This window comes from Crassostrea angulata, chromosome 4, assembly GCF_025612915.1.
Source record: "Crassostrea angulata isolate pt1a10 chromosome 4, ASM2561291v2, whole genome shotgun sequence".
Classification (NCBI taxonomy): domain Eukaryota; kingdom Metazoa; phylum Mollusca; class Bivalvia; order Ostreida; family Ostreidae; genus Magallana; species Magallana angulata.
Window position 1 is genome coordinate 43,491,140 of NC_069114.1, and position 19,901 is coordinate 43,511,040.

The 19,901-nt window shown below is 31.8% G+C and overlaps 2 protein-coding genes across 6 annotated transcripts in view; one reads left to right on the forward strand and one right to left on the reverse strand.

Moving 5' to 3' along the window:
• LOC128179646 (pleckstrin homology domain-containing family A member 2-like) overlaps positions 1 to 12,157 on the reverse strand; it is a 21,541-nt gene extending 9,384 nt beyond the window's left edge. Inside the window, exons 1-12 of one of the 5 annotated variants that reach the window (XM_052847152.1) lie at positions 11,884 to 12,152; positions 8,559 to 8,708; positions 8,294 to 8,353; positions 8,135 to 8,183; positions 7,469 to 7,566; positions 6,293 to 6,385; positions 5,736 to 5,858; positions 4,985 to 5,053; positions 4,601 to 4,662; positions 3,946 to 4,009; positions 2,867 to 2,932; positions 2,106 to 2,165 (exon numbers count right to left, since the gene is read on the reverse strand). In XM_052847152.1, coding sequence (XP_052703112.1) covers positions 2,118 to 2,165; positions 2,867 to 2,932; positions 3,946 to 4,009; positions 4,601 to 4,662; positions 4,985 to 5,053; positions 5,736 to 5,858; positions 6,293 to 6,385; positions 7,469 to 7,566; positions 8,135 to 8,183; positions 8,294 to 8,353; positions 8,559 to 8,708; positions 11,884 to 12,069 — 1,068 coding nt within the window. In that variant the 5' untranslated portion in view covers positions 12,070 to 12,152 and the 3' untranslated portion in view covers positions 2,106 to 2,117. Of the gene's footprint in view, positions 1 to 2,094; positions 2,166 to 2,866; positions 2,933 to 3,945; positions 4,010 to 4,600; positions 4,663 to 4,984; positions 5,054 to 5,735; positions 5,859 to 6,292; positions 6,386 to 7,468; positions 7,567 to 8,134; positions 8,184 to 8,293; positions 8,354 to 8,558; positions 8,709 to 11,061; positions 11,175 to 11,883 lie in introns of those variants that run through there. The other 4 variants (XM_052847151.1, XM_052847148.1, XM_052847150.1 and 1 more) reach the window with 4 other exon arrangements.
• Positions 12,158 to 13,935: 1,778 nt separating this feature from the next.
• On the forward strand, positions 13,936 to 19,143 carry LOC128182279 (uncharacterized). The gene is made up of 5 exons (XM_052850868.1): positions 13,936 to 14,007; positions 14,811 to 14,915; positions 15,294 to 15,395; positions 18,460 to 18,582; positions 18,915 to 19,143. Exons 1-5 carry the CDS (start codon positions 13,936 to 13,938, stop codon positions 18,972 to 18,974), a joined length of 462 nt encoding a protein of 153 aa, XP_052706828.1. The 3' UTR covers positions 18,975 to 19,143.
• Positions 19,144 to 19,901: the final 758 nt, after the last annotated feature.

A 19,901-nucleotide genomic window follows, 5' to 3' on the forward strand; every position in this document is an offset into this window, starting at 1 on the left:
TTATCCACTAATTCAAATCCACAACTATGTTGCACAATCTTTATCCATTCAAAATGGATTTAAAGTTCAACCCTCAAAAACCAGCAATCTACCAAAAGTGGCCATCAAAAAAAATTAATTGACTTAATAGTACATGTACCTGGTATATGCATTATGTGTTCAGTTCAAGTCCTATCAATCATATTGCAACATGCAAAACTATTGGTATAAGACAAGTACATAAACACTTAGGAAACGATGCAGCGTCACTTCTCTACTTATTTATTTATCACTCATCAGTCACTCATGAATTAAAATACATGTACTTCTATATATCAGTATATTTCTGGTTTTACACAATTATTAAAGATACATGTACATGTACCCTATCTAGAGTTATATGATAATATCAAAGAATGAAATGGCATACATGTATGTACTAGCTGAATGTATTCTATTTTCACCGAGTTCTACTAGCTTGACATCTCACATCCATTATTGTTCTGAAGTCTGAAATTTGTCTACCCATCATTAGTTAATGAATAAGCTTTAGGGATGATATAAGTGAAAGTGATATTACAAATAGTACTCTGTACAAAGTGCATGTACAGACTAATATTGCTGGTGTCATGTCAAATTATATAATATCTAAACAACCAGTAGATGTTATGTGCCCTGTATTTTGTGAAAATGACAAATGAATGTGTTTGTTTAAAATTATTTTTTTATATTATTTTCGTAATTTTCGACTCCTTGTTGAATTTGTATTACATATAGTCAGCAAGATAAGTGTCTTGTCATACACTGCTAGCATTACACATGTTTACGCAAATCTCTGATTACATGATGTACATAATAAACAAAGCAAGATCTCTATACAATATCAAAGTAAGTTGAAAGGCAAGAACAAAGCTGCAGAGATTATTATACAATTATGTAGAGTGACGCAAGTGTATGTGTTTATACATCCAGCAATGCTTTGATAAGTAGCAAGGATTTTCATGTCCAAAATATTCCACACAACACCTATAAACAATTTCACAACACTTTAACACAGCACAAAATGTCAATCATCTGACATGATGAACAAAACTTCTAGAATTTAACACCCACTCACTACGTTGAATCACTACATAAAATTTGAGGGTTCAAAAGGTCAAGGTTAAAGTTAAATCAAGGTCATGCAATCTACAACACAGCATATAATGTGTAATACATGTTCAAACTGTCTTTTAATAAATGCTTCCCTTTTTGGATTTATACCATTAAAAGATACACGAAATAATTTCATGGATTTTCAGTTTAATTTATCACTGAAGTGTTAGGTTAGTTATTAGATGTATGAAAGTTAAATTTACAAAGAATGTTATTAACTTTACCATGATGGATTCCATCCCCTAACTCTGTGTAGATCACTATGTGTCACTATCCTTACACTTGTGCATTATCATAATGGTTACAGCCTACATATGGTATGTACATGTACTAGCTTCTGCAGAAATCAATATCTCATTCATCTTTATACAGGACTTGATATCAATTAAAAAGTTAATTGCTATAATTTGAAATCAGCTTTTGAGACTGAAAAGCAGGAATTCGTTGAAATAAAATTTTCATTTCCTTCAAATCATTCAAATGTTGTACATCTGTTCACATAATTAATGAAGAGACACTAATCAAAGAATGTTAAACTCCTAGCTAGGACATATTGCAGAGTTTAAGATGATGAAGTGTTGTTTGACTGAAGTTTTTCCTTAGCTGTTTTAAAGTGGTATAGTAAAACCACTTCAGTCAGGACAAACACAGTAGCAGAAGTTGAAATCCTCAAAATAGTTCATTTGATTATTCTGAATTTTAGAAATAATTTTTTTACTCCATTCCTCGTCATTCCATTAAAATAGTCTTGGATATCTAGATTACTCTGAATATGAGAATTAATCTGTTTAAATTTTTTTTTTTTTTTTTTTATAAAATACTGCACCCCTAGCCTGCCACCCTCCCCCTCTTCCCATCACTACAGATAGAATGAGGGTATACACAATAATGGGATAAATGTGATGAAGGATTACACAACTGCAGTAACTAAGGTGATGAGTGCCGAAAAAATTCACACACCATGAAACAACCTTGTTTTGTGATCATATCATTGTCTCATACATGTATAACCGAATTGTTGTCGCCGGATCCTGAAAAAACATGCAAGTGTATCTCAAAATCAAGCATGCAAAGAGAGAAATCTTTGTAGCATAGATATGTAATCATCATTCAAATGCAACACATCAAAATGCAATCCCATTACAAAATACATGTTTCTCTATGCATAATGGTATTATTTTGATTTGATATTTCAAAACTGATGATATGACATTTCTCAAAATGCATTTCAATATTCAGTCCTTGCACTCAATACATGGTTATTTAAAAATACTTGAAAATCATAAAATCAGGGTGTGTAAGGGGAGGGTGAGGGCATAAGAACCATCAGTGTCCCTGTAAAAATCCATCAATAAGTATGTACACTGTACTAGGAATATCAGAGGGAGCAACCCTATGTTAAACTATTCTATTCATGTATGTAAAAGCAAATAATATTTTTAAAAATGCCTAACTGATCCCAAAATAGTCACTATAATTTATTGTGCAAATCAACATTATAACCACAATCCATAAAATGGAAATTGATTTTATTTTAATACCTATGCAAGACTTTTTCACACAGAGTTAAAACTACATGTATCTTACATTTAACAAGTTACAAAGCTGAAGTCCAGGTATTTTTTTTCCTGTTATATACATTAATAAGGATGTAAAAGTTGGATACATGAAGCATAAACTTCATTATAAAGTTTTGCCATAGTTTATTATTGAATTCTCATAAATATCTTACTGTTTGGTTGGTGACCAGAGTCTCTATAGCTGCTATCCACTCTTGTACATCTTCTGGGGTGTCACACTGAAAGTAAAAATAGAGGCATGGACACACTGTACTAAGCTAACTTCTAGAAAGCAAAATCATATATCTTAAACATACATGAACCAACAATTTTTGAGAGCTGATTACTATAAAGGTTAATCAACTAAAATGTACCAACAATAAAGTTTGTTAATATTTTTACTGATGGATTGAATAGTGATAAAATATCTCTGTACTTGTGCATAAGATACATAAACATATTTTAACCCATCAACAATTTTCCTAATTATAAGGTACAATTTGTATTAATTATGACAGAAATAGTTTTATATAACCATATTTATTTTTAGAATTCATAATGTATTTGTGGTATAATAAGGGGTTTATAGTTTATTATTTTTATGAAGAAAGTAAATATACCGATACAATCTATACAAGCTCCTTATATTAAAGGGGCATGGTCACGATTTTGGTCAAATTTTATTTTTATGTTTTTATTATTTACAATGTTTTAGAAATGCATTTCTAATGATCAAATAAAATTTGAGAGTCATTCGTAGAGTTATAAGCAAGATACAGGGCTCATAATTCTTTGTCATGTTTACAAGGCTCATGCCAAAGGTCAAATATACCAGTAAAAAATCTTTTTCCTGCTTTTTTGTCTATCTTTTTATTCATTTTAAGCATAGATAAACAGTTCCTAACATTTAACACATTCGTTTTAGGTTTAAAACTGAAATTTTTCCTTCAACGTTCAAAATGTAAACAAACGCTTTTTTACATAGAGAAGAATTTCAAGCTCTGTAACTCGCTTATAACTCAACAAATGACACTCAAATTTCGGTCCCCTATTAAAAATGCCTTTCTGAAGCATTGTAAATATAAATCGGAAAAATAATTTTTGATCAAAATCGTGACCATGCCCCTTTTAAACCTCAACACATTGGTTCTCCTTTTAATTAGATCTTTCTATACCTTTAAGTTGAAATTTACAAATGGACAAATAAAGACTAAAATGTTGGTGCAATTGCTTTAAACTTGTTCTTATTTACCTGTATATAAAAAGTTCTTTTAGTTGTAACAACTTCAAATAGATTGTCCCTCATGCCAGGTGATCTGAAAAAGCAGCAATAGATGTGTTAATCAGAAGCTCTTAGTTCATTGTGATACTGATGACATCATAAGAAGCAGGGATGAAAGCTACATGTATCATACAAGTATCATCTTTCTTTGGCAGGCAATATGAGTACACTCATATATATGTATGAGTGTATCAAAGAGGAAACTTATTACAATTGTGCACCATATTGTTTATCAAAAGTACTATTATGTGTGACATTATATTTTAGATGTAGTTATAAGTGTACAGTCAATCTTCGTTACTTCAAACTAGATGGGACAGTTTAAAAACTTCAAGATATTCGAGTATTCAAGATATCAAGGGTAATATGATTAAAAAATAAGTCTTCGAGACTTAAAAATCAAAAAATCATCTCGACATATCCATTGTTTTGGAGATATCAGTGTTGAGATATTGAAGTTCAACTGTATATAGCTGCACAAAAGTATGCACAGCTTTTTATTAAATTGTATCTGCAGTATCCATCAAATAACTTCGATTATCACAGCTACAGTTTCTTTAGAAGATGGGAATTTTAAATTGGACTCTCTCTTTTTCATGCTTCTTAAATCTTTTCTCAAACTTACGTATTTGCTTTCCGTACATCTACGATGTCATTTTTTGAAATTAATCTTAAAGGTTCTTCTGACTGAAAGAGAAAGAAAGACTAATTAAAGGTACACTGCTTATTTATTAAAATATATTGTGTTTTCAATATGCAGCAGCTTTCATTAAGCTACCTGTTTGATTTCATGATTCTATATAGCCAGCTCACACATAGTGTATGACAACTGTTTGCTCCTTTCAAAGAAAGGCATAAAAATAGCCTTGAAGGCAAAGTTTAACAATTGTGTAATTTGAAACAAAGGATCACCATTCTTTTACTGAAACTACCTTCTTAAATAGTAAGTTCAAATTTTTAAACATTGAATATCTGTAATTGATACAAGTTCAAAAAGTTTAATATTTACCTGGTCATTACTGTAATATGCTAAGCTTTTGTCATTCACAACAAAATACCTCCTCTTCCAGTTTTTCCTCTAAATAAATAAGTTGTAAAATGTCAATTTTATCAAACACTCACTATTTGTTATTATAGAAATTCATTTTTAATTGCTTAAAGTCAAGACCTAGTAAATGATTTCATAGTGTCTTTTATTTGCTAGATCAATAATGACGTCATAATTGATTTCACATACGGGTATCTTTTTCTTGCCCGTACTTTAGGGAATAGGGTAGAAAATAAAACATTTCTTCACATTCCATTTGAAATCCTATTATAAGTAATCTAGATGACTACACTGTAAAAGTGGTTATTGTGCTGGTGGTTACTTACACATTTCCTATGGTCAAACAATAATCTTGGGTATTAAATATGCCGAAACTTGATTTACCACTCTAAAGTTTAAATTTTTTTTACAATATGTGCAGAGGTATTTCAAACGATTTTAGGCTTACAGCATAACTATAGTGTAAATTTACCCCATGTGTAAATACAGTATTTAGTTTAATATTTCTTTAAGGAAGAGTTCAAAAACATATCTGGCTTATACCTTATTCAGAGAGACTACCAAAAAAAACTTTCATTTACTAGATCTTGGCCATAAGATATTGATAAAAAAACCCAATTTTTCTCAACTTTAATTTTTTGTCAAAATATTTCAGTCCCAGTGAAATCGAAAGTGTACAAATAAACCTTAATAATGATTGGTAGATACTGACCACGCCTCCCTGTTTGACACAGTAACCTTTCTTGACTGCGTTCTGTGAACCAGCCACAATCCTGGTATTGTCATTGCTCTCCTCGCTCTCACTGGAGGGATTCGAGTCATTAGAGTTCTCATTCTGATTGGTTAAAAGAGAAAAAATAAAAAATTCAAAACCTTTTTTTTTTTAGTAAAGCCAGGCTACCTCTTACATCGAGAATCTCTTTTTTTTTCTTGGAACCAGAAATAAATACTTTAACTACAGGTTACTTCAGCTTTTAATTTTTTTTTTTTTTCAAATTTCCTATCCCACTGGACCAACACTTGTGTTGATCACAGTGCATTAGTCCAAATCTAAAATATACCAATCTCTTACTACTGAGCCAGTGTTTGTTTTGAGAAAATTGTCTTTTATTGTAATTGTAAAACCAAATATCTATAGACTTTACCGACCGTATCATTCTTACCAACTAATATGACCAAAGTACTCGTATTATCAAGAATTACAGAATAAAACCCTTCTTTTTTTTTATCCTGACCACTGCACCAAACATGGTGACAAAAATTGAATACCCTAATTGGAATTTTGATGGGGACTCCTCCAGCAATCTCTGTCTTGTAGCCTGCTTCAGGGTCATTTAGATGCTTGGATTCCTCTACAGGAACCTGAAACAAAAATTGTGAAATTTAAACATAATTGTAGATCCCTTTTTTATTAATGTACAGGTGACTCTCGATGGCTCCAAGTACATTAGATCAAGGTTAAACTTTGAGGGATCAAAAGTTTGAGTTGTTAAGAGTTTGGAATTTTCCGGGTTGACAGACAGGTTTTAAAGTTAGTTTTTATACAAAATGTGATGATTAAGCCATTTATTTTAGTGCACATGCTTATGCATGTGCTTTAGCAATGTTGTTGTCAGTTTTATATACAGATCTGGGTGTTTTAAAAACTTAACAGAAACAAATATTGAATAAAATCATGATATTTATTTATTTTATGCATCATATTATGACCAGATTGCTCAAAACTACTGCACTGCGAGGCAACTTGTCGTAAAACAGATAACCGAGTACATGTATTACCCACTGTACAGATTCTTCTCCAGATTGCTCAGTGGTACTACTCAGTTCTGTAAGAACTGTTCTATTCTGTAGTGTTCAGCAATAATCTTCATAATGACAATGATGCTGATAAGCATAATTTCTACACTTTTGTAATTCATTTAACCTTGACTATGGCTCAAAATTATCCTCTCGTCTCATAATTAATTTCTCTTTTTCACTGAGTCTCCAGACTATCATAAGACCGCCGGTATTAATTATAGATTAGAGAACGGTATGTCCTATAATCAATCATTTATCAACTTGCAGGACAAGTGTCACCTGAATAAACATCCCGTTACATGGGTCAGGCATCTAATGCCTGGAGCCATTTAAATGACCAAGTAAAGATGTCAATTGGGTAATTCTTGCTTATACATGGCCACTTTGAGGTATCGAGAGTAAAAAACAATAGATTATGAATAACGGGACTGCAGTTTGAGTTCAAGAAATCAAGAGTAAATATGCTTAGTTATACTGGGAAAAATATTAGGACTGGACACTCACTTCCAGCGAACAAGAACTTTGAGCGAACGAATTTTGAGCCATTAAGAGTTACCTGTAATTACCAACACATACTATCATTGTTGAAACAGAATTTTCCATTTAAACATTGAACGTTGATGCCTACTGTTGTCGGACACTTACTGTTATTTTACTGACGTTATTCAAGGCATACACCCATCCATGCATATCTTCAGCAGACTCTGCTTGTAGATATAACGCTTTGCCTGCATGATTAATCACTGAAAAATACCATTTCAAAACACTGGTCAAACATGGCTAGGTTTTAAACAAAATGTTAAATGAATTGAAATTCAAATGATTTAAGGCAATTCAGTAATTCAGGTAGCTCTTTCATTTACAGTGTATCATATATCATTATATATCTTTGTATTGCTATGTCATCTGGTACACAGCATTTACTCTGAAATAGTCTTCATGCTTTTTGCTTACGGTTAATAAGTCATGGAAACTATCAATTCACAGCATTCAATTTCCCTAGTTTTTAATCACAGAACTTCTCTGGTTTTATTGGAGTTGCTTTGCTAAATTCAAAGTTTGTTCACTTGGACTTATTTACCATCTACTGACTCTGCATTGTTGACTAATAAAGTTATGTATGGTATAATAATGTACCAATTTAATTACTTTTAGGACAATAGCAATTTAATGTCCCTCCCCCCCCCCCCAAAAAAAAATATTATTTCCCTCTACTTTGCCTTGGGAAATAGTTCAACTTGGTGTCTCAGGGGACAATTTACTTGCTATTGTCCTTTAAAGCCAGAAATATATTGCGTGCATTCGACTTACCAAAGCAGGAATTCAGTTTTGGTTTCTGTTTCTTGGAAACTTCACTAACCTGAAATAAAGATTGTTTTAATGTTTCAAAATTCTTGCAGTTTGCACCCATGGGCACCTAAAAAAAATTCAATGACTACCTGTACCTTGAGTTGTGGAATATTATCTTACCTTTGATATAACAGTAGTACTGATTTCCCCACATGGGTATTGCTGATCTGAAGCCAAATTCTGTAAATGCAAAACAAAATTATTTCATTTCTTTTTTTAACAAACGAACTTTTTAATGTAAATGTAGTAATTTAGATATGAAAGACATTCTTTTTTGGACAAATGTTTTGCAAAACAATATAGATGTGCAATTCACATGCATTTTTATATTTATAGGGAATAGTAAAAAAAAGAAAGGCATTTTGTGTTATATAGCAGTACATACATTAGGGTTATCAAGATAGTATTTCAACAACTCATCACGAGGTTCAAGAACAAAGTATCTCCTCTTCGAGTTGGTAGAGGACTCTTTTTCAAGGATGTTTAGAAATCCACAAGTCCTTCCTTGTTTGTCTTGGTATGGCATGGTATTATCCTGTCAAAAGAGGATGGGAAAATTATTTCCTAAGAATACAGTATACTAGTATACCTATCTTTCAAAGAGAAGCAAATCAATTATGTCAAGGTTTAAACCCCCAGGTGACACTCTTTTTACAAACAGTCTGTTGATTTACATCTATACATTATAATAAAGAAAATTTGAGTCCTGCAAGTCAATTTTAAATCTGTCAGGACAAATACTGGCAATCATGTACCCACCAGACCTAACCCAAGAGAGGGAACCCTAGCCAAATTTAAGATTAATTTTCTGTGGCAGTTACTAATACTTTTCGATAATAAAATTGAGTGCAAGTAAGCAAGTATGAACATAACTTTTCTGTTAAAAAGAGCAGTAAAGCCTATATGTGCCCATAGAATGTGTCTGTTTGAATTGTTTATAATGGAATTATAAGCAATCAAATAACTTGTTCCTAAAAACCAGTCTCCCATAATAAAATCTATTCAGATTGAATTCCTACCATAAGCAATAAGCCTACTACTTGTACAAAACAGGCTTACAAACACACAAGAATTTATGGAAAATTTGAACAACTTCTACAAATTCCTGTCAGTTGCCAGTTCTAGCCATTTCAATGAATGTTACAATTAATCACGCAAAATAAGGTGATGGTGAGAATAGAACCAGTATTCTGCCATTACAAAAATATAGAAAATTTTATGTTTGTAAGCAAATAGGAAATTAAATATAATATATTATATACACATTCATCTTCCTTCTGTCCAAAGGTATTCATTTGAAATTGTGAATGCCAATGACTGCACTGTTTCAGCCAAGTTTACAGGTGGATGTATTTTGTCATAATTTATAACATGCGAGTACCCATTATTGCCGAACAATACACAAGTTTCCTCTATTACTCTCTTCATGTAAGCTGTTATGTTAAAATTTCTAGGCAAATCTCTGCACTGTTCATGTAATTAATTTGAGGAATAATTTTTATTTCATTCTCATCAATATCTACTTACTTCTTACTAAAAATAAAAACCCTGTCCATGACCTTCGATTTAAAAGAAGTTCGAGTACCTATTATTGCCGCTCATATCTTTTCGCTATTTTCCAGTAATTAATCAGTAAAAATGTCAAAATTTTAAAAGAATCTAACAACATAAGATAAAATGTAAGAATATAACAAAAAAAATTCTATCATAAACGCAACTCAATCATATTATAAGCAATATTTTTTTTTCGATGTCCTTGCGGCCACCTGCAAAAAAACGGAGGAACATGTACTTCACATGTCTTGGGACAAATGATTAAAAATTATAGAAATGCATTTGTTATTAATTTTTTTAAAAAATAAGTCTTAGTGTGACCACTAAAAGAAATAACGTGTGTGAAAGTTAACAGCAGCGCCTCTGATTTACACCGCAGGTGCATATGGATAAATCTTGGATCCGCCTCAGGTTGCAAACAAAATGGCGTCTTACAAGCAAGCAAACGCTCAGATTTCTTTCTTAAATATTCTGTAGTAGAATTGGTATCTTGCTTATTTTTGTCAAATATCATAACACGGAGAGAAATATTCCTCGAATTTGGACCTAAACAAAAAAATGCCCTGTCATCAAAGTGGATTACAAGTCAAACATTCAGTGGCATGTGTCATTGCACGAATACAATTTAGATACATTTTTATAGGGGCAACTTTGTTAAGGTGAGTCCTGAGATGTTTGAAGTAAATTTTCTTCATTCCCAACTCTTATAGTGTCTTAAACATTCTATTTTTTATTTATTTTTGTTTGTAGCAAAAAACGACAAATAGATAGCGGAAATTTTGCTGTTTTTATAACAATCGGCAATAATGGGTACTCGGCAATAATGAGTACTTGCACGTTACCACTTTTAAAGTTTTGTAAAATGAAATGTGTAAACAGAAATTTTGAGTATTTGTACATTTACAAATAAAGTTATAAAATGTGGATTTCTTTGACAATAGGTTTTTCTGTATTTGAATTATATAGGAATATACCCCAAGTCAATTTCATTGCTTGATGTAGATAAAAATTTTAAGAGGAAACAGTTTTACTGAACAGTGTGGTAATAAACAAGTACTTCCTCGAATTGGCTGTAAAAGCTCAACTCAATATATTACTCAACCATTTCCCAAAAGATTAGACAACCTTCTTTTGCCTTTACAGAAACCTATGCTTATCAATTCCAGTAATCAATTTGGAATTTTACTTTATTAAGTCTGCAAGGTAACGAAGAAAACGTAAGAGAACAACGAAAATGTAAACAATCAACATTGGGAAAAATGTCCAAATGCTCTCACTAAGTGCCTTGAAGTATAAGCCACACTAAAATAAACAGAACACAACTAAATAGCAACCTTAAAACATATGCTTCAACCACACGCCATCCTAATTATTTGGTTGGTGAAGTTTCTCTGAAGCGTGAAACGAGGAAGTCAAACTGCTTCGCCATTTTATTGGAAACCGGAAGTGTGTGATAATGTAAGAAACCACAAACGATCGCTACCCGAGCTGATATGTTTAACGCCGCCTTCAAAATATCAAACCTAAGAGGAAGGGCGATAAAATCAAAACAAAAAATTTAAACAAGTGATTTTTATTTATTTACAGTTATTACAAATACTGCGAGTTTTCAAGCTACATGTAGACTGGGTATAACTGTCACCTGCCAATACTGAAGACAATTCCATTGAGTATTCGATATATAATCCATTATACGTGCCATGAACACTTCGTATTTCTTCAGATTGCATGATTCCTAATTGCAAACAATTAATGAAAAATAACATTTAAACTAGGGGTTTGTTTGGTTTTAGAAAACCCATCAATTTCTATCAAACCCGCTGGTGACGTTAAATTTAAAATTTGGGCAGCCTCTTGAATAAATAGCCTTAAAATACAGGAATATGTTTATGTCACATGAATGTGATATTTCATATTTTTTCTTCATTAAATCATACACCTATACCTAATAGCACACATTGTGAAGTATTAAATAGACCTTCAGTTTGTTAGTAGACATTTATGCGAAAAATAACGTCAGATGCCTTTTGTTAATTTCACTGAATAATTGATTAAGAAACGCATCTGCAATTTTTTTCTTATCCTTTGAGAATTTAAAATTCTTGATTTCAGTTTTCAAAAAGACTTTCATTCAATAGGAAATGTACATCATTTACCATCTTGCTTTTATCATAATGTTGTCTAACCACGGCTTCCTGATTGTCCCGATCCGCTGTGCAATGATGGAAAGTCTTCTTTATAATCTTAAAACATTCACATTTCTTGTCACAACAAGTTTTATGTACATGTATATAAAGGTTCACAATATATTCGATATGACACACGACCGATGAATATATCATTTAGTTTATAACATTTTCCCTTGCAGTTCTAACGTAAACACGTACTGCTGCACTCCTATTATAGTATTTCCTTGTTCTTGGGCTGAACTGATTTGTGTTTTTCAAACAACACACGGAATGACAGACTGTGCACTAATTTCCTACTTCCTTGTTGTAACGTATAGTACCTTACATCAAAAACTCTACGCAGCAGAGAGAGAGAGAGAGAGAAAGAGAGAGAGAGAGAGAGAGAGAGAGAGAGAGAGATTTATGCTACACGTAGCATCGTTTTTTACAAGGAGGGGGGGGGGGGCAAACTTTACCGAAATATTGAAAAAAAAATAATGAATAAAAATAAACTCTCTTCCCCAAAGTCTGCAAAAATTCTATTTAAAATTCTACCCGTCGGGGGTAGCGAAGAGTGATATTAAATTCAATATGTTTTAAAATTTGTTTGTTGCGAAACAAAGTGGCGCCCCCCCCCCCATTACTTACTGCCTGTATGATATATAAGAACATTTCCAAAGTTATTTCCTATGTTATACGTATTGGACTTTATTTTAAAATGAATACGCAAAGGTTAATTACATGGTTAATGCGATAATTTAGTAAATTTTATTTTTTAACTCTGTAACACATATATTGTATTATTGGAAGCATTGGAAAATACGAACAGCGTTATAAACGTTAGTTTTTTTCTCTCTTGAAATAGAGGGTTACATGTAAAATACATGTATGTGTCTGTTTCATTTGTTTTGAAAATTTTCTCCAAAAAATGTCTCACGTTTGAAATCAGGAATTATAGTGCAATTTAGGATATAGAAAAAGGAGTTCCGTGTGCTTTTAAATGTTCCGCGTGACCTACCAGGGTATTTAATTTTTTTGGTTTTCCTGTTTTGATATTAAAAAAACAAAATTGTAAAAATGGTAGAAATAAACAGAATATAAGAATAAATAAGAAAAACAATAATGTACTTTTCCAACACATTAACCCTTCCTTTAAAAATGCGTTTGACTTTGAGTTCTTGAGATCTTCATCAGTTACATTGTAGTTTTGCACGCGTGCTGAAATCCTTCACACATACAGACGACATGTACAGTAGGCAGCTGACAGTTGGCTGTCAGCAATTACAGTAAGAGGTTTGCATCGACAGTTAGCTGCATATCGTTTATATATGGAATTCCCAAAAGAAGTGATTTAAGTAAATTATGCATTTGCACAGCTGCAGTTTATTGTTTATTTCATTTATGGGTACATATAGAATGGTTATACATCTACATTGTTTATGCATGCACATGTATATGTAATATTATATTTATATATATTTCCGACGTGTGTAAAATGTTTGATTTAAATAAAATTGAACCATTATATATAAATATATGTCAACTTTTATATTTTTTTAATTGATAATTTTTTCATTACAATTAAACATTATGATAAAAGATAGATAACTCGTTTTGAGTAAAAAAAAAAAAAAAAAACCCAGAAAGTTTGAAAGTTTTTATCGTAAAATTAACAAACTATTAAAGTACATTGGAAAAATAGGATTGTTCGAAAACAAAAAAAACGAAATTGCTTTAGACATTGATAAATTTTTATCATAAAATAAAAAATTGAAAAAAACCCGATATTATGAGATTGTTACGTCACCTTTTATGAGGTTGCAATTACAACGTCATAGTTTGTCTACCCTTACAACCGAACAACATAAAAAGTGAAAAGTCGAGGTAAGTTGTGTTGGTTATCATCTGTTTTTACATTATAAATTTCACGTTTAAAATAAGAAGATGACATTTTTCTTTCTGTAGCATATTAGACACCAAGTTCGACCAAACTTGACCCAATAATTTTCGTTTTTTTCTCAAGCGACGTTTGCGATAGTTATGGATAGTTTTGACAAAGTTAACGATGGAGTGAACTCCAACAAGTGTGCAACTGATGACAATGTCAGAATGGTAAGGACATTATTCATTGATTTATCGAAACATGCTTTCATTTTTGTATAAATCGCCAGTTTTCCTTTATTTGCTGATAAAATAAATCCTTTTTCTCATTTTGATCAAATCTGATGTAATTGTATATATTTATTGTAAATATTAGATTATTATATTTTTGAAGTTAAATACTCTATAATATTAGTTGTTCCTGGCTTTACAGAATCTGATGAATTAAAGGAGTAAAACAATTGACGAGTGGATTCTCAAACGAAAGGAGGCGTGGAAGTTCCAGGAAGAGTTTCTTGTAAGTAACTATATATATAAATACAATCAGTCTGGCCGTCACATCGAACAAAACCTTCAATATCATACTATAAATAAAATATTGCACTTCTTAAATAGAAGAAAAAGTGTGAAAATTAGCGACATCAATCAACCAGACTTGTAAGCAGTTAGTTATCTTTATGGAAAGAAGACATGTATAATCATGTAAAAACTATATGCATTGTATTTTAAAATTGCTATTCAAGAAAAAAAAAATAACCAATGACAAATAAAATCTGAGAAGATCGGGAACAGAATTTTAAAAAAAAATCCTGCAAAGTAACGAATGTATGATACCGTGGGTATTTGTTTTGTGGCGAGCAGGGAGGTTAGGCTAATTAAAACAACAATGTGCATGTTTTTTGTTCCTTTTTTTAATTAAAAGGGGGAAGGGATTATTATAAAAGTCATTACTTGTCTTTTTTTTCTCCAATCAACCTCATTATTATAATATCTAAATGAATTGTTATGTAATACAATTTTTTCCTACATTGTAGAGGTCCCTGACAAACAAACCTACAAAGGACAGCCATGTATTTGATGATGTATTTATTTTATCAAAGAAGTCGAGAAAAATGAAAGAACTACACCAGGAATTGCTGGTATACATATGCATTGCAGGAACATTCAATTCATAAAAATATGTTTGCATCCTATCTACCGACTTCATATGTACACAAAAAGCCTTGGTTTTTTTTATTCTGAAAAAAAAATGTCTGTGCCAATTGCTCAAACTAACAATCATAAGAAATAATTTTGAAAACAACAATATATTTGACTATTCGTTGATGTTTAGTGCTACGTGTATTCCTAGTATTCCTTCTAATCTAAATACACGTGCTCATTGCTACAATGTTTATGTACTAAACAAATCGACACGTGTTATGATGGTTTGAGTATACATGGGAAATTATAAGTCTTAAAATCTTTCATTTTTACTTTCTATTGACAATTCCCACTGTATATTTTCACTCATGCAGGGAATGGTGGAGGCAAGAGAAAGACGAGAGGATGACAGTAGGATGCTTGTCCCCCGGAGAGTTTTTCTGTTTAACGTGGACATATTCAAAGACACCCAACAGGTAGAGAGAGACCATTCATTAGAAGTTACGCCCCTTTATTCCAATATTTAGAAATATTTTAATTGGAAAGGTTAACGTGCAAAAACATTTTAATTCGTTCAGAACATTATGATCAAAGAAGGTGTTGCAAATCAATGGGACTATTCTCTAACGTGGAAAGGACCTTTAACAGGTCGAGATCACTATATTTTGTGACGTCGGCATAAATTTGCATGCTAAATTAGCCATCTGTTTACTTTTATCGACAAACCAATCAGGTGAATGAGTTGCAAGGCATTGTGGGCTACTACAAGTTTTAGTGTATACAAAGCGTATTGAAAATATATACCATTCTGAATTGTCCTTTGGAAACTCATTTTGAATGATTTTTCAGAATTTATGAAATTAATATGGACAATTTTGTCTGAACTTCAATTTCTATGCTCACATTTAAAGGGACCTGGACACGATTTCAAATGAAAATTTTATTTTTTATTTCTATGTATAAAATAGTTTACTTTTGTATTTTGAATGATTCGCCAAAATTTGAATGTTAGAAGTTGCGTTATAAGCGAGATACAGAGGAAAAAAGTTGTTGATATATAAACAAAGCTCGAGTCTTATAAGTTTGTTTACAAATACTGTAAAGTAAAGATATTGCCATTTCTCTATCAAAATAACTTGTGGAAACAAGATAGACTGATTCAGTGGGTTCATAGATAATTTCATTACAACAAACAGCAACATTGGATTGAAACTTATACCAAAACAACCAATATGTGAACATTAACGGACTCGAGCTTTGTTTACAAAACAAAAAATTCTGCCCTCTGTAACTCGCTTGTAACTCGATACCTGACTTTTAAATTTTGTCAAAGCATTGAAAACATCTTTATAAACAATTCTAGACATAAAAAATTGAAAAAATAAATTTTGAAATTTTTGAGCTCAGATCGTGTCCAAGTCCCTTTAAAAAATATTGCATATGAGGACTTATATCAACCTATTTAAATACCCCATTGTCAATGTTTAAGAGAGAGGTATGTCCTATAGAATTAGAAGCAGTGAGTACCGTTTTTTCACGTGATATCCCATATTTAAGACAACAATATTAGAATCCGCGTTGATATTTTCTTCAGGGACATTCATCAGAATGCTTAACGGACAAAACACTATATGTTGCACAGCTTGCGCTTCTGCAGTTGTATATTTGTGCATTTCTACTACCTTGGCTATTCACGTATGTTAAAAACGTACAGTTACCTGTTTTTATTTCTAGTGCACAATGATAAAGTCACCAATACACAACTGTGCAGTTTTTTCTTATCAAAACCTGATTGTACTTGTATGCGTATGTTTGTCAGTCGTTTGATACTGATCATTTTTGAAGCAACAATTGATCAACTAAAACAACAGTATTTTTCAATGTGAGCATGGAACAAAGTTAACGGTACGTAATCTTTCCGTTTTTACCTTCTAAAGTAAAAATCAAGATGTACAAACATTCCGGCAAGCAATTAAATATTGTGAATAAAACAGACAAAAACCACGTGCGTCTGTTGAATCGTAAACACGTTGTAGACTGTCATGCATTGCAACTCATTCACTGGATTGGAGAATCTGTTTGACGAAAATACTGTCACGTGTTAAATAATGCTATCCATATAAGGTAGTGTACCCGACCTGTTTAAATATCCGTATCGCTTGAGAGCCACATCTAAATATAGACACATTACGTAGACGACTATATTTACATAGCTGGTATGTTCCGTACGGAGGCAAAATAAACAAACATTTTACGCGCATTTCCATCGAACACGGCAGTCACCAAATACAGTTCGAAAGATAACCATATTATACATGTTTTTTTCATTCGAATGATAACATATCTCAATTTGATATCTACTGTCCTGCGTGTTTTAAATATCATTCTTGGGATACATGAATAAATCTTATTCTGGCTCTTCAAAACCGTCAGGGTTGTAATTATAATCATCCTATGTTTCTATAGTATCTAAATAAACGCCAAGTCTAGTAAAAAAGTACAAATTTTTGCGTACATATTTTCAGTAACTTATTGCTTCATCACCGATTCAAACTTTCTAAAATGATTTTGTTTGCTTTTAACAACCTGTACATGTATCTTTAAAATCAGCATACCCGTTCATTTTATAACAAGGGTGAAAAATCAACTTTCTACATTGATGCATACTAAGTACATTGTTTTAAAATCTCTTGCATTGTTCAGAAGAAACTAAATGTTTTTCAAGTATATTACGGAGACTTCACACAGTAATGTTGAAAAAGAAAATAAGCAGGCATGCAAAATATTACATTAACAAGAGTTTAAATAATTTCATTCTGACACTCTAAAACTATCCCTATATATTACCTTTTCATGCGATTAAAAGAAATCAAATTTTAAAAAAAAAAATCCAACTTTTTCGGGGTTCGAACCCAGTCAAAAATGTAAGATGCGGTTTTAGTCTAATAGTATTTTAACAGCGTTACCACTCGACTAATCTAGCCATGGATTAATGAGGGAAAATTTTAATACGTCGTTTTTAGATTTCAAAGGTATTAATGATTTTTTCCAAAAGTCAGATTTATTGAAACAAAAATCGGAAATGGCAGTTTTCAAGAAATTGTCTTACTCTAAACCTTAAGATTAAATTAATTTTGTTTCAAGGAGGCATTTTTTCACAATGATGAGGATTTCCCTTTTATATAACGTGAATTTTGCCACATTTGTCTGTGTAACCATTTTCAAATTTATTTCATGGTCTTAAATAAGTTAGTACAAACTTTCCAAATAAAATTCTACACTGCTTTATATACAACGTTGCATGAAAAAAAGATTTACATCGAATTCTGTAACTTTTATTTTTTCTATTTTCTCTGCAACTCCTTTAGGGAAAATTAGCATAGGAACTGCAACACCTTCTTTCATTAACTAAAGCAATACCGGTATTTTATGTTCTGAACAAATGTTACATACATGTGCGCCTACAGGAACACACATGCGCGCGATTGCACAAACACACTGACGCTTCAAAAATAAAATGTGTAATATTTGTATTCACAGATTGAGGATTTTGAGAATACTGATACAGCTCCTCCAGACCCTGGTAATAGATTCTCTACTCTGGAAACTGATGGCTCCCAACAAGGGCCTGTAAAAGCAACTGACGCCAAGTATTCTTGTGAGGTATGTGTATTCTCATGTATGACATTTTTTTCTATTTTGACAAGTTATTAAATCAACATGTCTCTTATTTAAATGTAACTATTACTATTCGTTTTAAACCTTCTGGTTCGTTGTTTGATAGTGTCATACCTGACCCCCTCTAGATCCGTGCATGCATTTTACTATATGCAGTAGTAGAGGAACTGACATTACTTCTGACTAGACCATCAGAACGCGAGCGAGAAATTAACCACATCACGGAAACTAGTAATTCTTTTCCCATTTTTCAAAAAGGAAAGAGTTCATTTTGAAATACATGTATATCTCAGTAATGTATTTGTTGTCTTTTGTAGGTCAAACCCTCGAAACGCAATGGTGTTTTCAGTCGCTTGAAGAAATATTTTGGATTCTGATGAACATAATTACATTGTAAATCGAAGACGTTAAACTGGATGTCCTTTGCCGTCATATGATTATGAAAATCATCAGATCAAAAGAGAATTAAATTTGACTCCTTTATGAAGTTGCATGTTTTACAACAAAATTGGTGTCAAAAGTGTTATTGTTTCTTAAGTTACTATATCGTATAATTGTTTTCGTTATTAAATGAAGTTTAATATCAATACATGTAACGTGTTCCGTTTTTCAATACTAGTATTTAAAATATGCATTACGAAATAATTATGAAATCGTGATTAATATTGAGGTCACACCCATTATGACTTATTTATTTATACAAAAACATAATCAACAAAGAAGATGGGTGGATAAGGCGTGTAAAATGCCCATACGCGGTCGGACAGGCTACTAAAAAATCAAAGTATCAACAAATCTGATGGGTTTTTTTTAAATCATTTAAAACAATACATTTTTAACGAATCATTGATTTGTTCCCTGTAGGTATGTTCAATACTTGGAATATGTTGACTCAAACAGGCGTATACGTATCAACCCCTGCAAATATTGTCATTTTTTAGAACTTCAAGGCATTTTCTTTTATAGAGTGGGTCTGTGCTCCATATTTTTCTCATAGTCTAATTAAGGTCTAATGGAAAACAAACCGATTTCAATCAACAAAAACGTGGAGAGATGACCCACTAAACATTAAAAATATCATTTTGTATCCCAACAACTGAACATATTGAAAAAATAATACAAGTCCGGTAATTCGTGACCTTAGTCACACATAATATTTCAAAGCCGCCTTTGTTGTGTCTGAAATGGCTCAGTGGTTAGAGTACCTGGCATAAGCTAACCGTATATATCTAGGGTTTTTATGTTACGGGTTCGATACCACCAAAATTTCCGACAATATTTTTTTCTCTTATTTTTTGTTAAAT

What these genes read in the sequence shown, in the direction of transcription:
- LOC128182279 (XM_052850868.1), top strand. Translation starts at nt 13,936, where the DNA reads ATGGATAGTTTTGACAAAGTTAACGATGGAGTGAACTCCAACAAGTGT. An exon ending in AACTACACCAGGAATTGCTG is followed by an intron (nt 14,916 to 15,293) that starts GTATACATATGC and finishes TCACTCATGCAG; the next exon opens with GGAATGGTGGAGGCAAGAGA. An exon ending in TATTCAAAGACACCCAACAG is followed by an intron (nt 15,396 to 18,459) that starts GTAGAGAGAGAC and finishes TTGTATTCACAG; the next exon opens with ATTGAGGATTTTGAGAATAC.